The sequence below is a fragment of the Halichoerus grypus genome, chromosome 9 (genome assembly GCF_964656455.1).
Source record: "Halichoerus grypus chromosome 9, mHalGry1.hap1.1, whole genome shotgun sequence".
NCBI lineage: Eukaryota > Metazoa > Chordata > Mammalia > Carnivora > Phocidae > Halichoerus > Halichoerus grypus.
This window is the reverse complement of record NC_135720.1, coordinates 141,881,684-141,905,256: the sequence shown is the minus strand read 5'-3', so window position 1 is coordinate 141,905,256 and position 23,573 is coordinate 141,881,684. Positions and strand designations below refer to the sequence as shown.

Genomic DNA, 23,573 nt, shown 5'->3' with positions numbered 1-23,573 from the left:
GTGGGCACCAAAAGCTTAAGGAAAGTCTAGATGACTTAGCAGAATCCCTTAGTGGAAACACCTCATTTATTGACGACTGACTACCAGTTAGCATAAGTATTTCATTTAATTTGCATAATAACCCCATGAGTTGGGTGTTATAACCCTTGCTTTACTAATGAAATTCACAGAGGTTAATTAAGTGACTCGTCCAAGGCCACAGAAAACACTAGGAAGTGAAGGTGGGGTTCACCTCATCTCTCCAATCCCAGGCGCCTGGTTCTTTCATCCAAACCATGCCACCTTCCTTTCAGGAAAAATGTTTGTTGACTTTTTTGGTTGTATGCACAGTTCAAAGCAGAAAAACATGATGTCACCTTTTGAGATCCTCATTTTATCAGTGAGAACTTGAAAATGAAGTTAAAAATTAAGCAGCGGAGTCAGACTCAGGTGTTCTGCTCTGAGGATGTAGGCCAGACCTGATGCTGACTGCCACGTGGCTCATTACTTATCCTTGTGAAACTCTGTGGAATTATTTGAAAGGGAGGAAAGGATAGAAACTTCTTCAGGGAGCCTTATAGTCTAGGGCTTAAAATACTGGTTTAATGGTGAAGGTAAGTGGTTTTCTTCTTTTTGGGTCAGAGGATAATTACTAATCAATCAGAGATCCATTAAAGGGAGGGAACAATTTGAGGGGAAGTCAGAGGAAAACCGTTAACAGCAGCCTAAGGATTCCCACCTGGGAATGGTTTCTGTTTCCAAAAGGAAGAGGAGACTTTCTAAAGCATGCAATCGATTCAATCGATTCAATTGAACAAGGCTTGAAAGGCCACCAGGGCCAGTGGACACTGGGCAATTCTCTGAGGATTCCGTCTGAGCTGTGACACCTTGATGAGTCGGATGGGCTTCACTGTGGGATAAATACTGGATCGGAACTAACCGGGTCTGGGCTTGGGGACTGTGGCAAATGAGTCTTTTCAGATTTCTATGCATATTTGAGATTGTGTCTCAAGAAAAGGAGAATATGAAGTTGTGAATAAGATTAAAGGCAAGAACACCTGTATGCTTGCAGAGCTCACCTAGTTAGTTGCCCTCATCGGACAGCTCAGGAAAGGTGCCCAGAGAGATTATGATTATGGTGCGATGGCAGGAAGCCCTAGGCGCAAACTCAGTGAAGGTGCCTTCTCCCAATCTGCCGGAGAAGATCCCTGGTCCAAAGCACAGTTGGGCTCGTACAGGCCTGAAAGACAAGCCTGAGGTTGTCACTTGGAAGAAAGGAGCACAGGCACTCCCGCGGATCTCCTGGTGAGCTGAGCTGTGAGTCCCCCAAGGCAGTGACCCAATTGCCCTTGATTTGGGCCTTACCCTGCTTTCTAGGATCACCCACTATTGGTGCTTGATACACTTTTTCTTTTTCTTTTTTCATGATTAAATCCATAAGTGAATTGACAGCATGACTTAAAGGACCTATTGGAATAACAAGTTTTATCAGCATGGTAGGCAGAAATAAAGGTAGAATCTTTCAGAAAGGTAGGCAGGTGATAAAAAGGGGTCTCAGTTTTACTAACATTGAAAACATTGCTTCTTCGCATGGTCTCTGATGTCTGTACAAGATGCATCCCTTCTTCCCCCACCTCGTGGATTCTAGTTCAGAAGAACCTTCTTTTAAAAGGACATGTTTAAAACCAATTTAACAATCAATCAAAAGCACTTCCAGAGAAATGTATTTTATTTGCTCTAAATCTGTACTTATTAACCTGAGAGGGCCCGAGTGCCAATCTTGTGAGTGTTGATTATTAGTAACAGTTTACAATGCATACTTTACATTTAGAAGACATGCCTCAAACCATTTTTTTTCCACTCACAACTGTCCCGTGAAGTAATATCATCCCCATATTACTTCTTTTTTTTTTCTATTTCCTGTTCAATTAAAGCTCTGGTAGCTTATGAAAAATGCACTGGTTTACCCAGATTGTAAATGGCACAGAAGAGCTTGGTCCCTGGATACCCTTTGAACTACAGGTTCATACTCTTCAACCACATGTAACATTTACTCTGAGTAAACTGGGGGACTTGACTAACAGAGATGATGCAAGACAGGCTTAGGATTAGGGGAAATCTAAGAGCAATAAAAAGACTACTCTAACAAAATAGTGGGCTCCAGACTGAAACAAATAGGAAAAAAGACTGCTCTTTTGCTTCTGCATAAACCATATTGTTGACATTATTAATTTATATCAACTACAACTCTATACTGTATCATCAAATTATTTTTAAAAGGAAGAACTTTCGTTTACTGTCTATTCAATTTTTCTATATTTACTTAGAGCTTTGGTGCTAGGACTCACTAGTTTTTAGAAGTGTCACTCCTGAATGGGAAGGTCCTTAACTGTTTACAACTCGACTAAGACTCAACCCACTGTCTCTGAGTTCATATCAGTCATGATAAGGCTCAGACCCCAGCATTTCATATGCTTCTGTGATTATTTTGGGAAAGTAGTTTTCATTATTACATCACTGAGAGACCCTAGTGTAGAGTAGTTTGGGATGTCTGCCCAATTTCTCTCTTTGTCCCATGCAAAGGAAATAGGAAATTAATAAGTGAAATCAGCTATTGAGACAAAATTCAAAACAGTATGTGAAATCGTGAAAACTAAGGTAGGGATGGCAACAAGTGGAAGGACAGCTGAAGTGACAGGTCTGTGATATAATTCCACTAGCAAACAAACAAACAAACAAAAAGCAAGAAAAACTAGTCATTTTTCTTCTCTTCAATATTCAAAGCTCCACTTGAAAGTATTTTCATCATCAAATTTCCTTCTGGAATAAATGTTTAAAACCATTTAAAGCCATATGAATTCTTCTGTAGAATACCTCAAAATGAAGCTACCCTATTGTGTTCTAAGCTGAGCTTAAACTAGGAACATAAAGGGAAAGTGTATTTACAGATAGGATAAGCAACAGTCTGGCCATCCGGAGAGCTGGTGCTGGCTCTGTAAACCATGTGACTGGGAGTCAACCTCTCAGACGTCCTGCACACCGATTTTCTCACCAGCAAAATGAACAGTTGGGCCAGAGGATCTCTGGAGTGTCTTTCAGCTCTAGAGTTCAGACTGATTGGTGAGGTTGGTGGGAAAGCTTTCAGGGGAGTATGGACACTAGTAGTCGCATGTACAGCAAGGAAGTTCCCTTTAGGCAAGTCTTGGGAATTTACCTAACAAGGTAAATCAGCTAGAGAGTGGTCCAAACTCCAGGTGAATGAGGTGTCCTTTCCATTGTGCTTCAGCTAGGATCTGAGTGAAAAGCACTGAACTGGGCTTCTGACACCATCCGGATGTTAGCAAGACTTGAAAGCCTTCCACAGCAGGACAAAAGCCAACATGTTTCCTGGTGCTGACCTTGTCTGGTTTAGGCACTGGGCATCTATTTAGGTCAGGGTAAACAAATGAGAAAATTTCAAAACTTTGAGGGGGAGATCTTATTCTTAGAATTCTAGAAACTTTGGCAAGCAGAAGGCTATCCTGTCTATGCTAATGAAGCCTAATTACCATTTTTTCAATTAGCTTCTTCCAGGTATAAAATGAGTATCTGTGATTTGGAAAAAAAAAAAAATCACTAGGTGGATCTGGAAAATCGTAAAGAATAATGTGAGCACCGTGTTCTATAACCCAGAATCAGCCCCGGCTGGTACTTGTGTGAATCTTTTTCTTTTTCTGCGCATGTGCAGGAATCAACACGGCCACGGCCACTGCTTTGTACTCGAGAGTACCCGCATTTCCCTCACAGTCGTCAACATCTTGGGGATGTTATTTTAAGAAAGTCCATCATAAGAATCTATTAAAGTTGACTCACTAAAAACCTTTTGGTTAGGTTAATTTGTCTCCAATATTATGCTGTAATAACTAATCCTGCAAAGAATTTTTTGGACAAAACTCTTCATCTTACCGTTCCTTATGAGCCTCTGTCCTAAAGTCATGGAATATGAACGTCCCTAAGGGTGCAGATAATTCTTGTTAAGTTGATGTGCAGAAAGAAGGCAAAGTTCTGGGTGATGAAATATAAGCATGATACATGTATTTATAAAGTCATGGGGGCTTCAGTTTAGGGACAGCTGCAAAACTGACAGTATTCTGAGGATAAGGATTGTTCCTAAAAGAAATAAGTGTATGTATCCTCAAAGAGAGTTCGGCCGGTATACAAATATCAAGTTAAACATGTCCACTTGGGGATCATGAATTCGCTTTTCCTGTCAAAAGAACTGGGTTTATTTGTAAATGTAGTAGAAAGTCCCACTCAGTGTGATTTTACAGATGGTCTGAAGAACTTTTCAGTCCAATAAAGTGTCCAATTTGTGTGTAGCAAAGACAGCAGGAAACATTTCTGAGCCTCAAATGTAGTATACCTAAGTGTTATGCAATGTCATCCTTCTTGTTCAGAGAAGACCCAATGTGGCATTGTTCTGGTTGTCCAGAAGGAACAGAAACACGGTCATAAGGAAAGCAAGGGTGTTCTGGAACTTTCTTGTCAGCTCCTGAGCTTATTTAACTTTCCTGTCCTCTGATCCACAGTACTCCTCGCCTTTGCACAGTTCTCTGTGGTTTGCAAGTTTCTCATTCAATTCTTGGGGCAGCACTCAGAAAGAGGCTGATTCTTACTGAACAGATGAGCGAAGGGATAGTTGCAGAATTTAAACAACCAGTTCTAAGTCACATAGCCCGATTTTCTTATAAAAACCGAGTCCTCCGTTAGCTTAACAAGAGTGTACTGCAAAATGTAAATTGCATAGCTGTGTTGGATCAAAACTGTGATGCTCAGAGAAGGCCACGTTCACATGAAAAGTTATTTGTGTGTCTTGTTTTGGACTGTTGCTCATCCCATAGATAAAACCCAGTCGTGGTGAAAGAGATTCAGGGCAGAGGGAAAGTTCACAGACTGCGCCACTATTTCCCAAAGAAGCCAAATGGACAAGAAGTCTTCCACCAGGAAAGGTAAACCCTCCCCTCTGGTTTGCAGGCACTTTATGGAAGAGTGGGCACTCATCTCCAGCGCTGTTCTTTTCCTTGCTTTCTCCTCCTAATTTTTTTTTTTAATCATGTCACCCGTTGTAAAGACTCAAAGACTCAATAGAACATTGTACTAGCTCCAGCCCCTCATTCTGTTACCTGTTGTTTTTTTGTTTAGGGAGCCCCACTGAGTTACTTATCAGAAATCAAGCCAAATGACCAATAAATACTGGGACATAAGGAATGGAATAAATCTTGAAAAAGTCATTTTAAACAACCTACGTATGAATTCTTCTATAGTGTTATTGCCAAGTGGCTGGCTATTTCCCAGAGCTTGGAATCCTCCAGTAGCATAGGAATAACTCTTTTGCAGGCAAATAATCCTATCATTGAGCCTATTTGGCCATTAAAAATTATTTTTTTTCATTATATTTTTATCTGCTTGTTCACAGGTCCTCTTTTTATTTCTCGTTAGTTCTAGTTCTCCAAATTCACAGAAAAAAATCGAATCCATCATTCACTTGGGAACCCTTGCAATATCGGTCCATTGTTCCACTTTGTGGGGACTTTTCAAAAAATGTGTTCTTCTTGGAGACACCTGAGTGGCTCAGTTGGTTAGGCGGCTGACTCTTGATTTCAGCTCAAGGTCCTGAGATCGAGCCCCGTGTCGCGCTCCACGCTCAGCAGGGAGTCTGCTTGCGGATTCTCTCTCTCCTTCTCCCTCTGCCCTTTCTCTCTCAAATAAATAAATAAATCTTTAAAGAAAATGTGTTGTTCTTGTAACATATGGAATAATTGTCCAGCACTATATCACCTACAAACTCAGTAAAGATGGTTCTCCGCGTTAGTTTTTTAAAAGCTGAATGCATATGCAGTCAGGTCTAGGGACACACAACAAAAATGTTTCCAAGTGAACATCAGACCAAGGAATCAGTGGAGGTGCTCATTTACACACACTCTCTCTCAAATATTTCAAAGAGAATCCTTGGAGGTTTGGTTAGCTTCCTGCAACAGCAGTTCTCTAAGTATAAACTTCCAAGCTTTATGGTGAATGAATATGCAGAACAGACAGGACCTCTGACTTGCAGCTGGGTGTCACCAGCTCTGCCACCATCTCCCCCATTCAATTTATTTTGGGACAATGTGACCTAAATGCCTTCACTTAGGTTTTCCTATAGTTACCATCTGCTTCCCATACCTCTGGAAAAAAAGGCCGTATTTGCTTTATTTGACTGTAAGATCCCAGATTGATTCTCTTCCAGCCAACTAAAGAATATGGCAAAGGAACGTTGTATGTAGTCGTGGTTATTTCAGTGAAAAAAAGGCCGTGGGGCTGAGTGAGGTCTCTGATGTTTTTTTCAGATTTAGCCATGGGACACGTGGAAAGATGGTGGCCTCAGTCAGGATGATCATTGTGTGCTTCCATATTGTCCTCTAGGTCCAGAGTTCTGTTCCTTACGCTATGGACTGGCTCTCATCATGCACTTCTCAAATTTCACCATGATAACCCAGCGTGTGAGTCTGAGCATTGCAATCGTTGCCATGGTGAACAGCACTCAGCAGCATGGTCTGCCCAACGCCTCCACAGAAGGACCTCTTGCAGACACTCTCAACAACCCCAGCAGATCCATGAAGGAATTTAATACAGGGGTAAGTATCATGGAGAATGAGGCTCTTTGTCGAGAGGGAAAACCCAGTTTGAAAGGAAGGATCTTGATTCTGTGAAGCATAGAAGCATGAATTTTCAGTGACCAACCGAAAAAAGACTGGAATTTTGTTTTTGAGATATTTCTTACCTCTGTGATAAAAATAATCCTTCATTGAGATTGTTATGATTATAAGGCGGGGGGGACTATAGAAAAAATTGTGAAAACTTCCACAAAGAAACAGAATACTAGGTGTCTTCCATGAAAAACTTGGCACAGAGCACATCCTTCTGCCAGATTCTATGTAGATCTCTGCACCTTTCCTTGTCTTGGGGCCATTCTGCAACTCTGTAAGTTCTATATAACAAATAGTAATGCAAGGGATTTTTGCCATGGCTCTGCAAATGAATTTTGTCCTGTGGAAAATCAATTGATACTCTCCTCACTTGCCACTCAGTTGAATAAGCCAATTTTGCCATATATTTAAAATCTAATTCAGTATTACTTCCTACTTATGGGTCTTTGAATTCTCTTTGGACCAGTTGTAACATCTTACCAATTCCCTTATTAATCAATGAGTTAAATAAAATCTTTATCACAATATTGTATGAGAATTATGATTACACCTTATTTTTAAATTTTTTCTTTAAACTATCATTTACTGTACATTCCTAATGTCACCCTTGTATTTCATGATTTTATTACCTTGGGCCCAGCTTATTTATAATAACCTCTCTGCCTCCAGTCTTTTCTCCATAATTCATCCTACACATTCACATTCTCATGCTCAAGATTCCAGGATACCTTCAAGTTGCCAAACTTCTCTCTTGACGTGCTTGCTCCTCCAAAATCTGGCCCCACTTCTCAGCACACTCAGATCTGCTATCAGTGGCCCAGGTTCTGAGTAAATCAGAGCCCTGGTTAGTTTCTCTTCATCTGGTATCATTTCAAATGCTACAAGTTCACTTCCGCTCTTCAGTAAAAATGAATCTTCCTATTTCTCTTTGTGCAAATCATCGACATTCTTCAAAGGATGGTTCAAGTATTGCTTCCTTCCTGGGATCTTTGCAAATTGTTCTTCCCTCTTCTCAAAGTCCTTATTTTACTGATGTTTATCCTCAAACTTGAATTCTCACCTGAATCATATATCTTGCATTATTTATAATTATTATAAATGGATAAAAATAGTTCATATTATATATATATATATGTATGTATTTTTGCTTCTTTACTTCAATTTATAGCATGATGCCACATATCTAGTAGGCTACCAAAAATTATTTATTGGCTTACATCATGAGAAGAATGTGATCTTATTAATATGCAATATGTGTTTTAGGAAGTCATCTCTGCCAAGGCAGACCGTAATTCCTAAACTTGATTTTAAGGACTAATTTTGATGAGAGGTCAGTAAAGTTGTGTTTTTTTAATTTTTGAAATGAGAGTCAACATGTCCCCTAACTTTTCTCAGAAGCAAATATTTAAAGGAAGCTCTTTTTCAGATGAAATATCTCTCAATGGCCTTTTTTCATTTAATATCTTCCTGTCGTGTATTCATTTCTTTATCTCTTTCCTTCTTCATTTCTTTTGATTTTACTCCCCCTCTGAAAGGAGCAGATTAGGGGTATAATTGGTTGTTTGTTTGGAAGAGGTGGGATATCTGTTCTGTAAAAAATACAACTGATGAATCACTAAATTATCTCTGAAACTAACAATACACAATTTGTTAATTAAGTTGAACTTAAATAAAAAAAAATTTTAAAGAAAATAAGTAACATCTTTTAAAAAAACAAAAAAAAATACAGAAAAGTGGATTTTTATACTAGAACCCCACCAACCCTAAGCAGCACTGGTTTTGAAGTAGATTTTCATAACAGAACTTCTTAGCAAATAATTTTCTTTCTTCCCCCCACCCCCCACCAGGCCTCTGTATATGAATGGAGCCCAGAGACTCAGGGTATCATCTTTAGCTCCATCAGCTATGGGATAATAGTGACTCTGATCCCAAGTGGATATTTAGCAGGGATATTTGGAGCAAAGCAGATGCTTGGTGCTGGTCTGCTGATCTCCTCTCTTCTCACCCTCTTTACGCCGTCGGCTGCTGACTTCGGAGTGATTTTGGTTATTGTGATTCGGACAATCCAGGGCATGGCCCAGGTATCCAGCTACTTTCTCATTCTGAGTGGGATACAGGTGCCCTAATTCTACTGGAGATCAAAGGTCTTAATGATTTTCCTTTCAGGGAATGGCATGGACAGGTCAGTTTACAATTTGGGCCAAGTGGGCTCCCCCACTTGAACGAAGCAAGCTCACCAGCATTGCGGGCTCAGGTAAGGATGTGCATATGGATGACAGCTTTGTAATCTGCTTTGCCCCCGAGGACGCATCTTCCCTTCTCTGCATGGGATGTTTTGGGGGGAGAGGGAGAAAGTGCTACCAAGAAATTTGACAATGTGAGACAGTTACATAACACCTGTGAGAGAAAGAAAGATACGTCAGCGCCATATATCTACTAAGGCTCAGAAGCAAGAGGCCACTGTGAGCTTGGGTAGTCAGCAAAGCATTGTCAGAAAATGTCTGTAACTTAAATGGGCATAAATGCAAAAAGATCAAGTAAACTTAGGGGCACCTGGGTGGCTGAGATGGTTAAGCGTCTGCCTTTGGCTCAGGTTATGATCTTAGGGTCCTGGGATTGAGTCCCCTGAAGGGCTCTCTGCTCAGTGGGAAGTCTTTCTCTCTGCCCCTCGCCCCTTCATGCTCACACTCTCTCTCTCAAATAAATAAAGTCTTTTAAAAAAAGATCAAGTAAGCTTATATAATACTTACCCATGGTGTATAAACACTATTTTGGCAAAGACATACATGTGAGAATTAAGACTATCAGATTTCACAGTGGTAAGGAGAGAAATCAGGCTGGAAAGTTGAATTTAAAGAGCCCACGTGATTTCTGAGCTCTTTGCTATTCTGAGCTAATCTTCACAGCACCTCTCTGATAATTAACAATTTTTAAACTCTCATTTTACAAAGGAGGGAATTAACATACGCAGAAATTAAGTAAATTGCCCAAATACCAACAGCCAGCCTGTGACAGAGCTGAGATCTGAGCCTAGGCAGTTTGACCCCAGAGCGCACTCTCAGTCGCCCTGCGTCTGCCTCTCCAGGGCATGTGATCAGATCACACCAAGGACTTAAATGATTTTATCACTGCCATTTGCCCCAACTGGTAGCACTGGAAGTGTATACTTGCAGAATAGAAGTGAGGTTCCCTCAAGCCTCTCACTCCCAGCTCCAATGTACAGCTGCATCCTACAGATGCTTTTTACTCCAAAGCAACCCTCCTGCGTTCTGGCTCCTTCCATTGCAGTTGTCCTGTCTTCTCTATCTATAAATGCTCTTGATGAGGGAGCAGAAGGCTAGCGGAGGACAAAGCACAAGCTGACAGCCCGCAACTCCCACTCCTGGGTGGGATATGTGTGATATTCTTCCAGGAAGCCCCCAACTATCTAAATGTTAACGCCTTGCTAGAGGAGGAAAAACAACCTTGACTTGACGATGGCAAGGCTTCTGGTATCTGGTAGGTCCTCTTTAGCATCTGAAAATCCTTTTGAAAACCTCCCTTTTCCTTACCTCCCCCAGCCCCACAGTATATAATCAGCCTCCCCTCACAACCCCAGGGCAGCAGCTCTTTCTGCCCACGGGTCCTGTCCCCGGGCTTTAATAAACCACCATTTTGCACCAAAGACGTCTCAAGAATTCTTTGTTGGTCCTCGGCTCCAGACCTCACCCCACCAAACCTCACCTATATTCCAAAACCACATCACTCTCAGCTAGTCTTCTCTCTCCTCAGCTTTGTTCCCTGCAGACTTCTCTTCCCATCAAAGCCAAGTTACCTCCTTAAAGCACAGATAAGGCATCTTTGCTCACTTGCTTGGACTTCAATGCGTTCCTCCATGACTGCAGATAAAAATGGATCTCCTTATTGCGTGGATACAAAGATCGGCTGCTATATGGTCCCAGTCTGCTTTTCCACTCAGCATCCCTCTGTAAGCAAGGCTCACATCACACCACCTACAATCTGCACTTACCTTCTCTCTGGCTCTACTCTCCTAGCCCATTTTCCTGGAAGGTCCTCTAATCCTAGCTTCTTTTACCCAAAATCCACCCATTTCACTGCTTAGCTCATGTAAACAATTTGTAAGCCTCATTGTCAACTTCAACACTCTCCTCTTGTATACATCCATAGCATACTATAGTTGATTATTGTAGCTGTATTCCACATCCTTTTTTTCCCCCAAAGTGCAGATTGGGACCCATTCAGGGGTCATAAAATTAATATAGTGGGTCAAAACCAGTATTTAAAAACAAAATAGAATAGAATAGAAAATGTTGGAGTGCATTACACATGGTGAGTCTAAGTATTGACTCATGAAACTTTTGTTTGAGATTTATGCATGTGTATGTATTTGTGTTATGTTTAGTGTCGCCATGTAAAATGCGTTTCTTATTGTGGATCTCTGTTAAATATGTTCAAATTCCAAAGTCTACACTATATTATATTTGTAATAGTGAATTTTGCTCATGCTTTTCTCTCCAGCTGGACTGAAGTCTCCTTGAGGTCAGAGACTGTATCTTATTAATCTGTGTAAGACTTTTCTTTCCTGTCCTCAACCTCATATTGCACCCTGCCAGAATGCAACTCTGATTCTAAGGAAATACTGGTGGGCCATGATTGCAGAGTTTCTATGACAAACTAAGGGATTTGTACTGGGCTCATTGGTGTTAAGGAGCTCTTGAAGTGTCAGGAGGCATACCATTCTTGTTTATCAATTCTAAGTACTTCACATGATGTTACTAGGGGAGATCTGTGAACAGGAAGAAATACTCTCCTCACTCAGTAATTCTACGTCTGCCTCCACTCTGTTGGGACAATGTCCAGGGAGGCCACTCAATCTCAGCCCTTTGCTGTCTTCATAACGTGCCTTTTTTGTCCCTCTTCTCTTCAGGGGTAGCGTTTGGGTCCTTCATCATCCTCTGCACGGGGGGACTAATCTCACAGGCCTTGGGCTGGCCTTTTATCTTCTACATCTTTGGTGAGTCATTTTCCCCTGAATCCCAAGCCCTCTGTTTGCCAGCCATTTGGTTGGACGCCCACATTACCTGTCACCCATTCCCATGTGAGAGAGAACGTTGAAGATCGGTAGCTCCCTCCCTCCAATCTAGGAGATGACTCCGTGTGGTGTTGACGTCTGAGGAACTGGGAATGCAGCCTTCCCCTCCCACCCCAGGCATCTTCTGTAGAATCTCCACCACCACATCTGAAATGCCAGGTCTAGTTGCCTTGTGGTTAAAATGTCAGTGTCACCAAAAGTTGGTGGAATACACTTTAAACATGTCTTCATATTTTATTGTAATTATTATTTCTGCCAAGATGCCCTTAACCTATGCTCTACCAGGCAAATCTTGCAAAGCTCATTTAAATGCACCCTTCCAGGGGCGCCTGGGTGGCTCAGTCGGTTAATTGTCTGACTCTTGTTGTTGGCTCAGGTCTTGATCTCATGGTCGTGAGTTTGAGCCCCGCACTGGGCTCCATGCTGGTTGTGGAGCCTACTTAAAAAAAAATGCATCCTTCCCTAGGGAAACTTCCGGGGCTTATCACATCAGGTGCAGTCTTTTACCTTCTTCAAGTGACAGATCTCAGCAATGAGACACATTTCTGTTCTATTGTTATAACCAAATGATGTCATTCAATATGGTTCTGGCTTGTATGGCTCTCTCATTAATGATGTTAATCCCAGGTCATCTTTGGTCCACACGTGTTCATCAGGTATTATCAAGAAATATTTCTTCTGGAAATTCATAATGAACATATTGTTTGAATACAAATAACATTGTCTTTTGCAAATGTGCTGGAAATTTTGCTTTGCCACACTGATTTTCTGGCAGGTTGTTTCGTGTGTGTATGACTCCTATGTTCTCCAATCCTGACTACTCAGATCTTCCAAAATAAGACAATAACGTGTGTAATAAGACATTGCTGTTAATGACACATAACACTATAAACCACTGGAGTCCTAAGAGTAATTAACCAGCTATGCAATGGTACATTCATGCTCAGTTCTCTCCAAAGGGCTCTGACGTTGACAAATGACACTCGAAATTTGAGAGGTGGTGTCTGGAGAGCTTTTAAAAGGAGATTTGTAGAAGCACCTGGGTGGTGAAGTCCGTTAAGTGTCTGACTCTTGGTTTTGGCTCAGGTCATGATCTCAGGGTCCTGGGATCGAACCCCACATGGGGCTCTGTGCTTAGGAAGGAGTCCACTTGAGATTCTCTCTCCCTCTCCCTCTGCCCCTCCTGCTTGTGCTGTCTCTCTCTCTTTCTCTCTCTCTCACTCAAATAAATAAATAAATCTTTTTTAAAAAACAGAGATTTGTGGGGCACCTGGGTGGCTCAGTCGTTAAGCGTCTGCCTTCAGCTCAGGGCATGTTCCCAGGGTCCTGGGATCGAGCCCCGCATCGGGCTCCCTGCTCAGCGGGAAGCCTGCTTCTCCCTCTCCCACTCCCCCTGCTTACGTTCCTGCTCTCGCTGTGTCTGTCTCTGTCAAATAAATAAATAAAATCTTAAAAAAAAAAAAACTTAAAAAAAAAAAACCAAAAAAACAGAGATTTGTAAAAGAATTGAAATAAAGAAGCAGGCAAGTTAGTTCCTTATGGTGGAATAACCATGAATTGATAGGTGTGTTTTGAGGGGGATGTGGGCCACATCAGAGGAAACTCCCTTCTCCCAGCACAGAAGTCTACCCCAAAACTAACGGGGTCCCGGCTTCCCAGGTAGCATTGGCTGTGTCTGCTGTCTCCTGTGGTTCACGGTGATTTATGATGACCCCATGCATCACCCATGCATAAGCGTCCAGGAAAAGGACTACATCGTGGCCTCACTGGCTCAACAGGTATGGTGCATCCCTCCTACCTGTGGACCATGCGGAGGCCCCTACGGCAGGGTGTGGGGCTCATGGGAGAGGCACCCTCACGCCTGTTCTAACCCCATGTTGATTAGATATTTCCTTTCAGTCCAGTTCTCCCAGACGATCTGTCCCCATAAAAGCTATGGTCAGATGCCTACCACTTTGGGCCATTTTCACGGGGTTTTTCAGCCATTTCTGGTTATGCACCATAATCATAACATACCTGCCGACGTACATCAGCTCTGTGCTCCACGTGAACATCAGAGATGTGAGTATCCTTCCGGTACTTCTAAGGAAACAATAATGGCAATAAGGAGAAATAGTTCCACGATGCCTACTGCACTCTGGCCTTGCACATAACCACTCATTTAACCTTCACAATGACCTTGAGAAAGGCATGTAATGATTCCTATTGTCCAGGCATGGACCTGGGGACATGTGAGGTCAGCTGATGTGCCTTGAATTGCACAACCACTGAGTGGCCCAGCAGCTGCAAGAGCTGAGTCCTCAACCACTGAACAACACCACCACACCAGCCGATTCTTCAGTGTCCCTTAGAGATTAATAGCACTTTTCTCCCTGAGACCAGTGTAATGCCATGTAACTGGCCCTCTTACCTGAGGTGGTATTCTTCTGTGGAAAAGAAGAACTTTTAACTTCCTAAAAACCACTCAGAATATCCGGGGGTGGCTCACAGTTGTCTGTGGAACTGATAAGCATGGGGGCCATCTGCACTTCTGCACTCATCGTACATGTTTCCTTCCTGCAGAGTGGGGTTCTGTCCTCCCTGCCCTTCATTGCTGCTTCGAGTTGTACGATTCTAGGAGGCCAGTTGGCAGATTTCCTTCTGTCCAGGAACCTTCTCAGATTAATCACTGTACGAAAACTCTTCTCATCCCTAGGTAAGGATAGGTGCATGGGCTTGCTTAACTAATCCCTTTTCCCACACCTGGTCTGAGAGGGGGCCTGATGGTGCGTCTCATTGCCCAGGGCTCCTCCTTCCATCGCTATGTGCCATGGCTTTGCCCTTCGTGGCTTCTAGTTACGTGACAACCATTATTTTGCTGATACTCATTCCTGGAACCAGCAACCTGTGTGATTCAGGGTTCATCATCAACACCTTAGATGTCGCCCCCAGGTAAGACCTTTCTCCATTTGTTCCCCTCACCCGGGCCCTTTCGGAGGTGTTAGGCCTCAGCCTTTTTCTTGCAACTCTTTCATGTTATGACATGCACAAAATGATGGTACAATAATGACAAATAACTAGAAACGTCAGTACGTGGCCATGACCTATTATGGCATTTTAAGGACAACAGTTCCCAATCTCGGCCAGTAATCATTTAGATGAAAAGCTTTCCAAGCCTCCCCACCAGAGACGGAACTGTATGCTCTGGGAAAGGGCCCACACACGTGTGTTTTGGAAAAGCTTCCAGAGTGTTGATAATATCAGCTCCCACATATGTATGCACTTGCCATGAGCCAAACCCTACTTGATAGGCGAATATCAACACATCTAATCCTCACAACTGCATGAGGTAGGTCCGATTGTTATCCTCACTCTAAAGGGGAGAAGACTGAGTCACGCCAAGGTGAAGTGACAGGACTGAGGTCACACAAAGGCAGAGCCAGGCTTTGGCCCCAGGCAGTTTGTTTGGAGTCTGCGGTCCTGGGCACTGCATACACTGCCTGTCTTGCTGAGTGGCCTCGGGATGGGGGTGGCAGGTGGATCCTGGGCTCCCCAGAAACTGAAGTGGCCCCTGGTTGTTGACTTGGCAGAGAGGTGATTTCAGGGTTGGCAAACAGGCATTACCCCGAATGTCTTTAGGTAAACGAAACACTGCATTGGGCAAAATAACTTTGCTATTATAATTGAACTGCATTAAAGTTGAGTTGCTGAAAAGCCCCAGATAGCTTTCTACATAAAATCATCTGTAAAATCTTCGGCCCACAGGTATGCAAGCTTCCTCATGGGAATCTCAAGGGGATTTGGGCTCATCGCAGGAATCATCTCCTCCACAGCCACCGGATTCCTTATCAGTCAGGTTGGCCAGTTTCTTGAACGTCTGCAAGTGGCAGGTATTGTTTTAGGCCCAGGGACTCACGGTGGCGGCTCTCCAGGACGGTGTGTTCTGACAGAGACAGCAAGCGTGGATGTCAATTCAGTCCCTCTATTCACAGGGGACTCGAAATGAAAGTCTATTAGGTCAGATTCCCCAGGGAAAGAAAAATATAAGCTGAACTTCTAAAAATGAATGGATGTTGGATGGATGAAAATGAGCAGTTCAGGTAGAGAAAAACAGCACCAATGAGCTCCTGGAGGAAGAAAAGCATGAAACGGTTCTGGGTTAGGACCAGAGTGAATGATACATGTCAAGGAATGGTAAGAGATACAGAGGAGCAGAAGGGAAAGATTATGAAGAGTCTGTTCAGATTCATTCTAATTAGAAATAATTACAAAATGGAAGCATAAAGGGTCCCAAGGTCAGTTTAAATAAAGGGAGGTGAGGTCATGGCGACAAGAGCATGGCTGTGAGCATGCGCCACGAGGCTCACTCAGTGTGAAGTGTGGGCTGGGAGGACAGAAGAAAAAGCAGAGCCAGGCTGGGATGGCAGGATGACAAGAGTCAACTTACAAAAAAGTTTTATTTTTTTTTTGAGAGAGAGAGAACGGGGTGGGGGAGGGAGGGCAGGGGAAGAGGGAGAGGGAGAGAATCTTATGTAGGCTCAATGCCCAGCCCAGAGCCCAACACGGGGCTCCATCTCACAACCCTGAGATCACAACCTGAGCTGAAATCAAAAGTTGGACGCTTAACCAACTGAGCCACCCAGGCACCCCAACTTACAAAAAAGTTTTGTTTATTTTTAACACATCTCTATGTGATCTAGTTTCCAGGTTCATTTTCAACCAAATTGCTAGGAATCTGCTGTGATTCTAATGCCAGAAATGAACTATGACTTACCAGGCCTGGGTGAGGAGGATCATTCCAGCCAAATACGACTCACGTTATGTTGAGAGGCCCATCGAAGGGGTGTTGGCGCTGATGTCTACAACCAAAACCAGCTAAACAGAGAGAACACAAGGATAAGAGCTTAAAAATGTCACTTTAGGCATAATTCTAAATGAGTAATGTGGTATTTTTGTGAATGTTGAGATCCAGATTTCTAGAAAGACGTTAGTGTAGGTTAATTCATTTTCGTTTAAAGAAAAATCCGTCTCGGGCACTTGGGTGGCTCAGTTGGTTAAGCAACTGCCTTCAGCTCAGGTCATGATTCTGGAATTCCAGGATCGAATCCCGCATCGCAGGCTTCTCCCTCTGACCCTCTCATGCTTTCTCTCTCTCTCATTCGCTCTCAAATAAATAAATAAAATCTTTAAGAAAAAAGAAAAATCCATCTCGACCCAGAACCCAATGTTCATTTTAGAGTCATTCTGTCTCCAACAATTTCATAAAACTTTCTTTGATAAGTTAAGATGTTTAGTGGCTATTGCAGATCACTCCTGCTATACTTGGAGATCAATACTGCGATACACAAAATGGACGATTTCTAGAGCTGGTGGGGAAGGAGCCGTGAGACTGATAGTTCTGTGTTTTCTGCCCCCAGGATTCTGTGTCTGGATGGAGGAATGTCTTTTTCCTGTCCGCTGCCGTCAACATGTTTGGCATGTTTTTTTACATCACATTTGGACAAGTAGAAATCCAGGACTGGGCCAAAGAGAAGACCCTCACCCGCCTCTGAGGATATTGAATTACAAACTGAAATGCAGTGCTGACCGTTAACTTTTGTGACGTTTTTTACGTGTCATCATTCTTCATATTCTTGGCCATAGGCTCAGCGGTTCTCAACTCTGGCTGCGTGTTGGATTTCCTGGGGAGTCTCTAAACCACACGGATGATGGGGCCGCCCGCAGAGACTCTGAATGAACTGGTCTGAGGGAGAGGCCGGGTGCCACAGGTTGTTAGACATGCAGCAGGGTTTCTAGCATGTAGCCAGGGTCGACAGCTGCCGGACACACTGGAAACGCGAATTCCTGTTGCCTTTGAAGTTTCCTCTTTGGAAAGTACTGGATGAATAAAAATCTATGTGAAAATAATCACTGATAAGTACCTTCATGGGGGTGATTATGGACACAGAGAAGACCTGCTAGGAGCTGTAGTCATGCGTTATAGAGCTCAGCATGGAACAGAAATTTAAGGCTGTAATCCACAGAATTAACTTTTTTATTATTTGTATACATTGTGTGAAATATGGATGTTTATTTATGTGGCTAAATTCTATTAAAATTCACATGTTAAAATTAAAATAGACCATTTTCAAATTATTTAGATGAGGATTATTTCTGTCAGCTGAAACAGATATCTACTTATCCTTAGCTAGATTCCGGGGAATTAATGACCAGGAAATGACCAGGCAGAGAGTAAATGAATGAGGTTAACTAGAAATCAAGGGAGAGAAAAGACAGAATTGAAAGCCTCAAGGGGAGGCAAGATGGGCACTTTCAGAAGGTATAAGGAGATAGTTTGTAATGAAAATTGAAGGGAGGCAACAGATGATCCAAATGAAATGATGATTTATAAGGAGAAGAATACTGAAGGTATAACAGGATGGAAGAAAACATAGAATGACTTCACATACCATAGAAGTTCCTTTTTCGGGATTGAAAAAGATCGTTTGACCTTCTTCCTATTTTCCCAGGACTCAGACAGTCATCACTGTCTCCAACAGGAATTAATTGTGGTTCCTACTCCTTAAAACACATCCTCTAGGCTGTGAGAGCTCATACACAGAGCTGACGCTGGTTTTGCCACAACTGTTCTAGAAGAGAAATTCCTGCCATCTTTAAAAGCCCCACAGAACCACAGGGATGGAAAAGAATCTCCTAACGCATATCAACAGGTATTTTTGAGCAAGTGTTTCAAAGAAAACACATGGCCAGGCTCTGAGGATGATGTTAAGATGAGAACACTCTGGCTCTGTCCTCTGGGTATTTTCAATATAGAGAAGAAGGGGAGTTTGTAGAAAACGAAAAGAAGAGAAAAAGAGAAGAGTCGTAAAATGGATGGGCAAATTAAATACAGGAAAAAAAGAATAAAAAATGGCAGACAACCCAACAGAAACATGGGCCAATGTCTCGAAAAGAGACTTCATGAAAGAGAAATTCTAAGTGACCTAAAGATATAAAAGGTGGTCAACTTCACTAGACATTAGAGAAATGAAAATCGAAACCACCGCGAGATAGCACCACACACTTCAACAGAATGGACAGAGAAAGTGAGAGAAGACGGAAACAAAGATTGGCAAGGGTGTGGAGCAACTTATACTCTCGCCCACTGCGCATGAGTGCCAGTTAGAACCTCTGGAAGCTGCTTGGCAACGTCCCCTAAAGCCAAATGTAGGCATTCCAGTGACAGACACTTCACTTAGAAACGTCCCTACACATTCAGAACAAGATGTGCAACAACGTTCGGAGTAGCCCAACGGGAAACAACCCAATTGTCTGTCAAGAGAAGAATGAGTAAATCAATAATGGTCTATTCACAAAGCAAGGCGAGTAAGGACACCCCAGCAATCATGGATCTCATAGATGCAGTATTGAGTGAAAAAAGACAAACAATATCTTCTTTCAAACACTTAAGGAAAGGTTTTCAAAACAGACAAAACTAGTTTATCCTATTAAAAATCAAGTTAGGGCTTCCCCTCGGGTGGAGGTGGTAGCAGTGACCGGATGCGGGATGTAATGGAGGCTCCTGGGCGCTGGCATCTCCTATGACTTGGGTGCTAGTCACATGGTGCTTTCACTTTGTGGAAAGTGTACATTTATGTAGGTAAAAAGTAAAACATTTACTTAAAACAAATCCAATGTTTCATTCATCTGAAAGCCTCTCTTCTGTCTTGGGCTTAGGTCTGATCAATGGAGCAGGTAGGAAGGAGCCCCTTTCACGTTCTTCCTGGCTGCCCCCCTCCTCCTCCTCCACGGGACCCTCCAGCATCAGAGCAGAAGGGAAGGCAGCCGGACTATCGATGCTGTCAGCTTTTGGATCACAGTCCAAGTTCCTAAACAGCAACATGAATGAGCTCAGGCTTCCCATGCATGCCCCTGGAAGCATCCGTTGGCTCGAAGGTAAGAGCAATGGTCCTGTACGTCCAGGGTTTTGGAGCAGCTGCTACGATTGATTCCTGACAGACAACATCTCTGGGTCAGGGCCTCTGTAGTTACTGTTCCCCATCTGATGGTTTGAAGAAGGGTTACCACTTACGGTTCCCAGGGGCTTCAGAATAGGTGCAGCTGTGAGTTGATCCGAAGCATCTCTCGCCAACCCCCTTCCCTAAAAAGCTTTTTCTAACATTAAGTCATGTGAATTAATTCACTTTTCTCAAATCGTTTATCTACATCTATCTAACAATGATATGAGCTGCTTTTTCTCTTTTGACTTAAATAGTATGAATTATATGAATATATGTCTTCATGTTGAGCAAACTGTACCTTGAGCATTCTTTTGATGCCATCAGGTTTGACTCACTACTAGTTTATTTAGGACATGGCTGTCCTATTGATATATGACATTGGTTCTGAATGCACACGTGTCATGTCTGGATATGAAGCTTATGCTGATTTCAAGAAAAGAATGAGGAACTCTTTAGTGCCCAATAATCTGGAAAAAAATAGAATGGAAATTGTATTATTGCTTTTATTATCTGAGGGCTTGAAAGCATTGCTTGTAGAACTATGTAGGCGCAAAGCCATTGTGAGGAGACTCTTTGGATAACTTTCTCAGTTTCCTTCATGGTTATGGGCCTGTGAAGGGGTTCTATGTATTCTTCCATCAGTTTTGACAATTATGTTATCTTGGAGGATCATTCATTTTATACATAATTGAAAACATATTTGCAAGATATTGAAATGTTTTATCAAATTATCTTTTTAATAATATATTCATTTTTTCTGTATCTGAGGTGTGAGCTTCTTTGGGACTCTGACATGAGGCGTGGGTGCTTTCTTTCTGCTTCTTCATTAGACAACTTAGTGATTTATTTATTTTAAAGATAGTTGTCTTTTTTTTTTAAGATTTCTTTATTTATTATTTAGGGACGAGAGGGGCAGAGGGAGAGGGAGAGAGAGAATCTCAAGCAGACTTCCCTCTGAGTGAGGAGCCTGACATGAGCTCAATCTCATGACCCTGAGATCATGACCTGAGCCAAAATCAAGGGTGGGACACTTAATTGACTGAGCCACCCAGGCGCCCCAAAGATAGTTGTCTTTTTATTTTAGAATCTGTTGGCTTTATCTTTTATCAGTCTTACTTCCTATTTCCTTTCGTTTTACTTCTCATAAATTTTGTTTTGAATACTTAGTTCGTTTATTTTCATTTACCTTTATTTAATCATGGAGAGAACTTAAGCCTCCAAGGACTTCTCCTCTAAGTCCGCCTTGGTAGGAAGATTACATTTTGCTGTGTTGAGCCCCCAAATTCATTATTTTCTTAATGCTTTATTTCTTAAGGGAATAACTCATGGAGTAAAACAAGCATCTGTTGACTCCTACCAGATATGCATGAGGAAACTAGTCTCTGAGACACCCGGACATCGCACCCAAATACAGTCCCCTTGGTTTCATTACTGTTCTCTGAATTTGTGTCTAACTTGTGGCAGTTAATGTATTAGGGTTGCATTAAGTCCTTTCCGTACCAGAATTATATTCTGGTAAGTATCGCAATTGTCACTGTGATTTGGATGTAATTCAAGGTCCCCTAGGGTGAGGCAGGCCAGGTGCCCAAAATTTAAGGAGACATTCTTTCCCAGGCTTGGGCAAGCACAGAATTGGCCCAGGAGAGTGAGCATCCCTTCATTGTCACGTCCTGGGCACCTCTCACTTTTTCCTTAACCTAGTTCTGGCCACTGACTTTTTTTTTTTATGACCTCCCTCTTCCCCCTTCTTTTTCTCCTCAAAATATTCCAGTGGAGATTATTTTGGAAAAGTACTTGGATAATCCTCTGAGTTCCAGAATAGCAGAGAATTTCTTTCTTAATATGCCACACTATCATTATGGAGCCTAAATACATTAAAATATTAAGTTAGCCAGGAAAAGTTTTGTTTCACAAAAATTTCCAATCACTATTGACTTCCTGCGAGTCTCTTCTGGTATCTAATGCAATAAGGATTAGCCAACTAGTTAGCCAACTAATTTTTGTAGGACAGGTGTATGTAGGTAGGTGTGATAGGGTTCTCTCTTTTCCCTGAAACTCGATACTTTCACCAAGAAGTCCAAGGTGTGAATCACTTTCAATTTGATGTTGCCTTGAATATCATGAGTAATTTGCTTTTTGGCTAGTGGTCTTGGAATTTCCTTCAATTTTTTTTTTTTAATTAATGATTCTTCTCTATTTGTTAAGAATCCCTCATCTATTTATCTGTATGCTAGAACCTTGTTACCTATCTTCCAGTTTCTGCTGACTTCATCCTTGAATCTTTTACTTTGCTTTCTCCCTGGTGGAAGCACACCGACACATATCCCAAGCTCTTCTCCAACTTCCGTAAGTTCCAAATTATTTCTTAAAATTGCCTGAAAATATGCCGATGTCCACATTATTCCTCTTCCCATTTTTTAAAAAAAGAAAGGCATGCACACCTTTTTGTGAGCCAATGTCTAGAGTAAATACCTCCAGCTTGTCAACAAAGGGATAATTCCAAGTATCAGGTTGGGGATTACCTGTTAATGATTAATACATTCACCTAGCTCTTGGTTTTCCTGCCTTTCCTGGCCTGTTGTGCGTGTTTTTATTATAGGTGAAGGTTGACCAGGGCTGGAATGTTCTGAATTCAGAGCAACAGGGCAGGTTAGGGAACCAGTTCTTTGAAGTGAAGCTAGGATATTTTCCCAGTTTCAAGATATATTTGATAAAATTCTCAGATAAAAAATTATGTGGTTACTTCTAGATTAGATATGAATTTTACAATAAGGTGGTTCAAACCTCTATTAAAATCAAATCTTGTCATGAAATGTTTACTCTAATTGTAATCATTTCTCCTCTTACTTCATCTTATAAAATGTTTAATGTTTTCTTTTATTTATAAAACAACTCATTTATATTTTTGATGAAAAGTGTTAGATGTCAAGTTAAAAATGTTCAAGGAGGTAAAGTTTTCAAAATTCTTTTATGCAGTACACAATCAAAAGAGTTTGAAGACTGTTTCTCTCTATAATGGTCTACTTTTAAGCAGTATCCATTCTGATGCTTACTATTCCTGGTTTTCTTTAAAAATTTCCGTAGCGTTATTAACTAGAGTCTCTCTTTCATAGAACCCACCCCCTTTTCCTCTCAGTGCAATGTCATATTCTGATTTTTATAACTTGCTTCGTAGAATATATATTTGTTTTGAGTCCTTTCCCAAAGTTTTAGGAATTTACTCTTCCTCCTGTGAGAAAATCTCAAGAAAAATGTGTCCATTCTCTGAAGTCCATGGTACTGATTTCCTTTTTCATATTGAAAATTAAAAAAAAAAAAATGTCTGTGTTCCTGAGGATTTGGGGTTGTAGTTACAGAAACCAACTGGATCATTTATGCCACCGTGGATTTATTCAAAGAAACCGAAATGGGGCTACTCCAGGGATCAAAGTGAAACCCAAAGAAAGGTAGTTACAGAAGTTTGCTCCCCTGTTGAAAGAAATGGTGTTGACTTCTAAATTCTCCATTCTCCCGTCCCTCTTCTCAGTATTTAAGGTCTCAGGAGAGAATTTAATTGGTGGAATTTAGGTCAAGTGCTGGTTCTTTGGCTTTAACAGAGCCTGAGGATCTGAGGGGCAAAGTCTCAACTGACCCCTTCAGCTTCCAGAGGGAGGTCAGAACACCATGATTCACCATCATAACATGTTCTCACACAATGGGAAAGAGATAATTCCCCAAAATAAAGTTGCGATACTAGAAAGAAGGGGTAAGAAATCTTGGGAATAGGTTTATATGAAATCTATTTTGTTTCCTTTTTAA

General features: G+C 41.8%; 1 protein-coding gene across 1 annotated transcript; it reads left to right on the top strand.

Moving 5' to 3' along the window:
• The first annotated feature begins 466 nt into the window (after window positions 1–466).
• Window positions 467–17,866, top strand: SLC17A2 (solute carrier family 17 member 2). The gene is made up of 12 exons (XM_036112287.2): window positions 467–593; window positions 4,860–4,967; window positions 6,421–6,632; window positions 8,552–8,785; window positions 8,871–8,958; window positions 11,632–11,718; window positions 13,456–13,574; window positions 13,696–13,857; window positions 14,359–14,491; window positions 14,580–14,727; window positions 15,541–15,631; window positions 17,193–17,866. Exons 2-12 carry the CDS (start codon window positions 4,940–4,942, stop codon window positions 17,325–17,327), a joined length of 1,437 nt encoding a protein of 478 aa, XP_035968180.1. The 5' UTR covers window positions 467–593; window positions 4,860–4,939; the 3' UTR covers window positions 17,328–17,866.
• The last annotated feature ends 5,707 nt before the right edge of the window (window positions 17,867–23,573 follow it).

What these genes read in the sequence shown, in the direction of transcription:
- SLC17A2 (XM_036112287.2), top strand. Translation starts at nt 4,940, where the DNA reads ATGGACAAGAAGTCTTCCACCAGGAAAG. An exon ending in TTTTATCTTCTACATCTTTG is followed by an intron (nt 11,719 to 13,455) that starts GTGAGTCATTTT and finishes CCGGCTTCCCAG; the next exon opens with GTAGCATTGGCTGTGTCTGC. An exon ending in TCCACGTGAACATCAGAGAT is followed by an intron (nt 13,858 to 14,358) that starts GTGAGTATCCTT and finishes TCCTTCCTGCAG; the next exon opens with AGTGGGGTTCTGTCCTCCCT.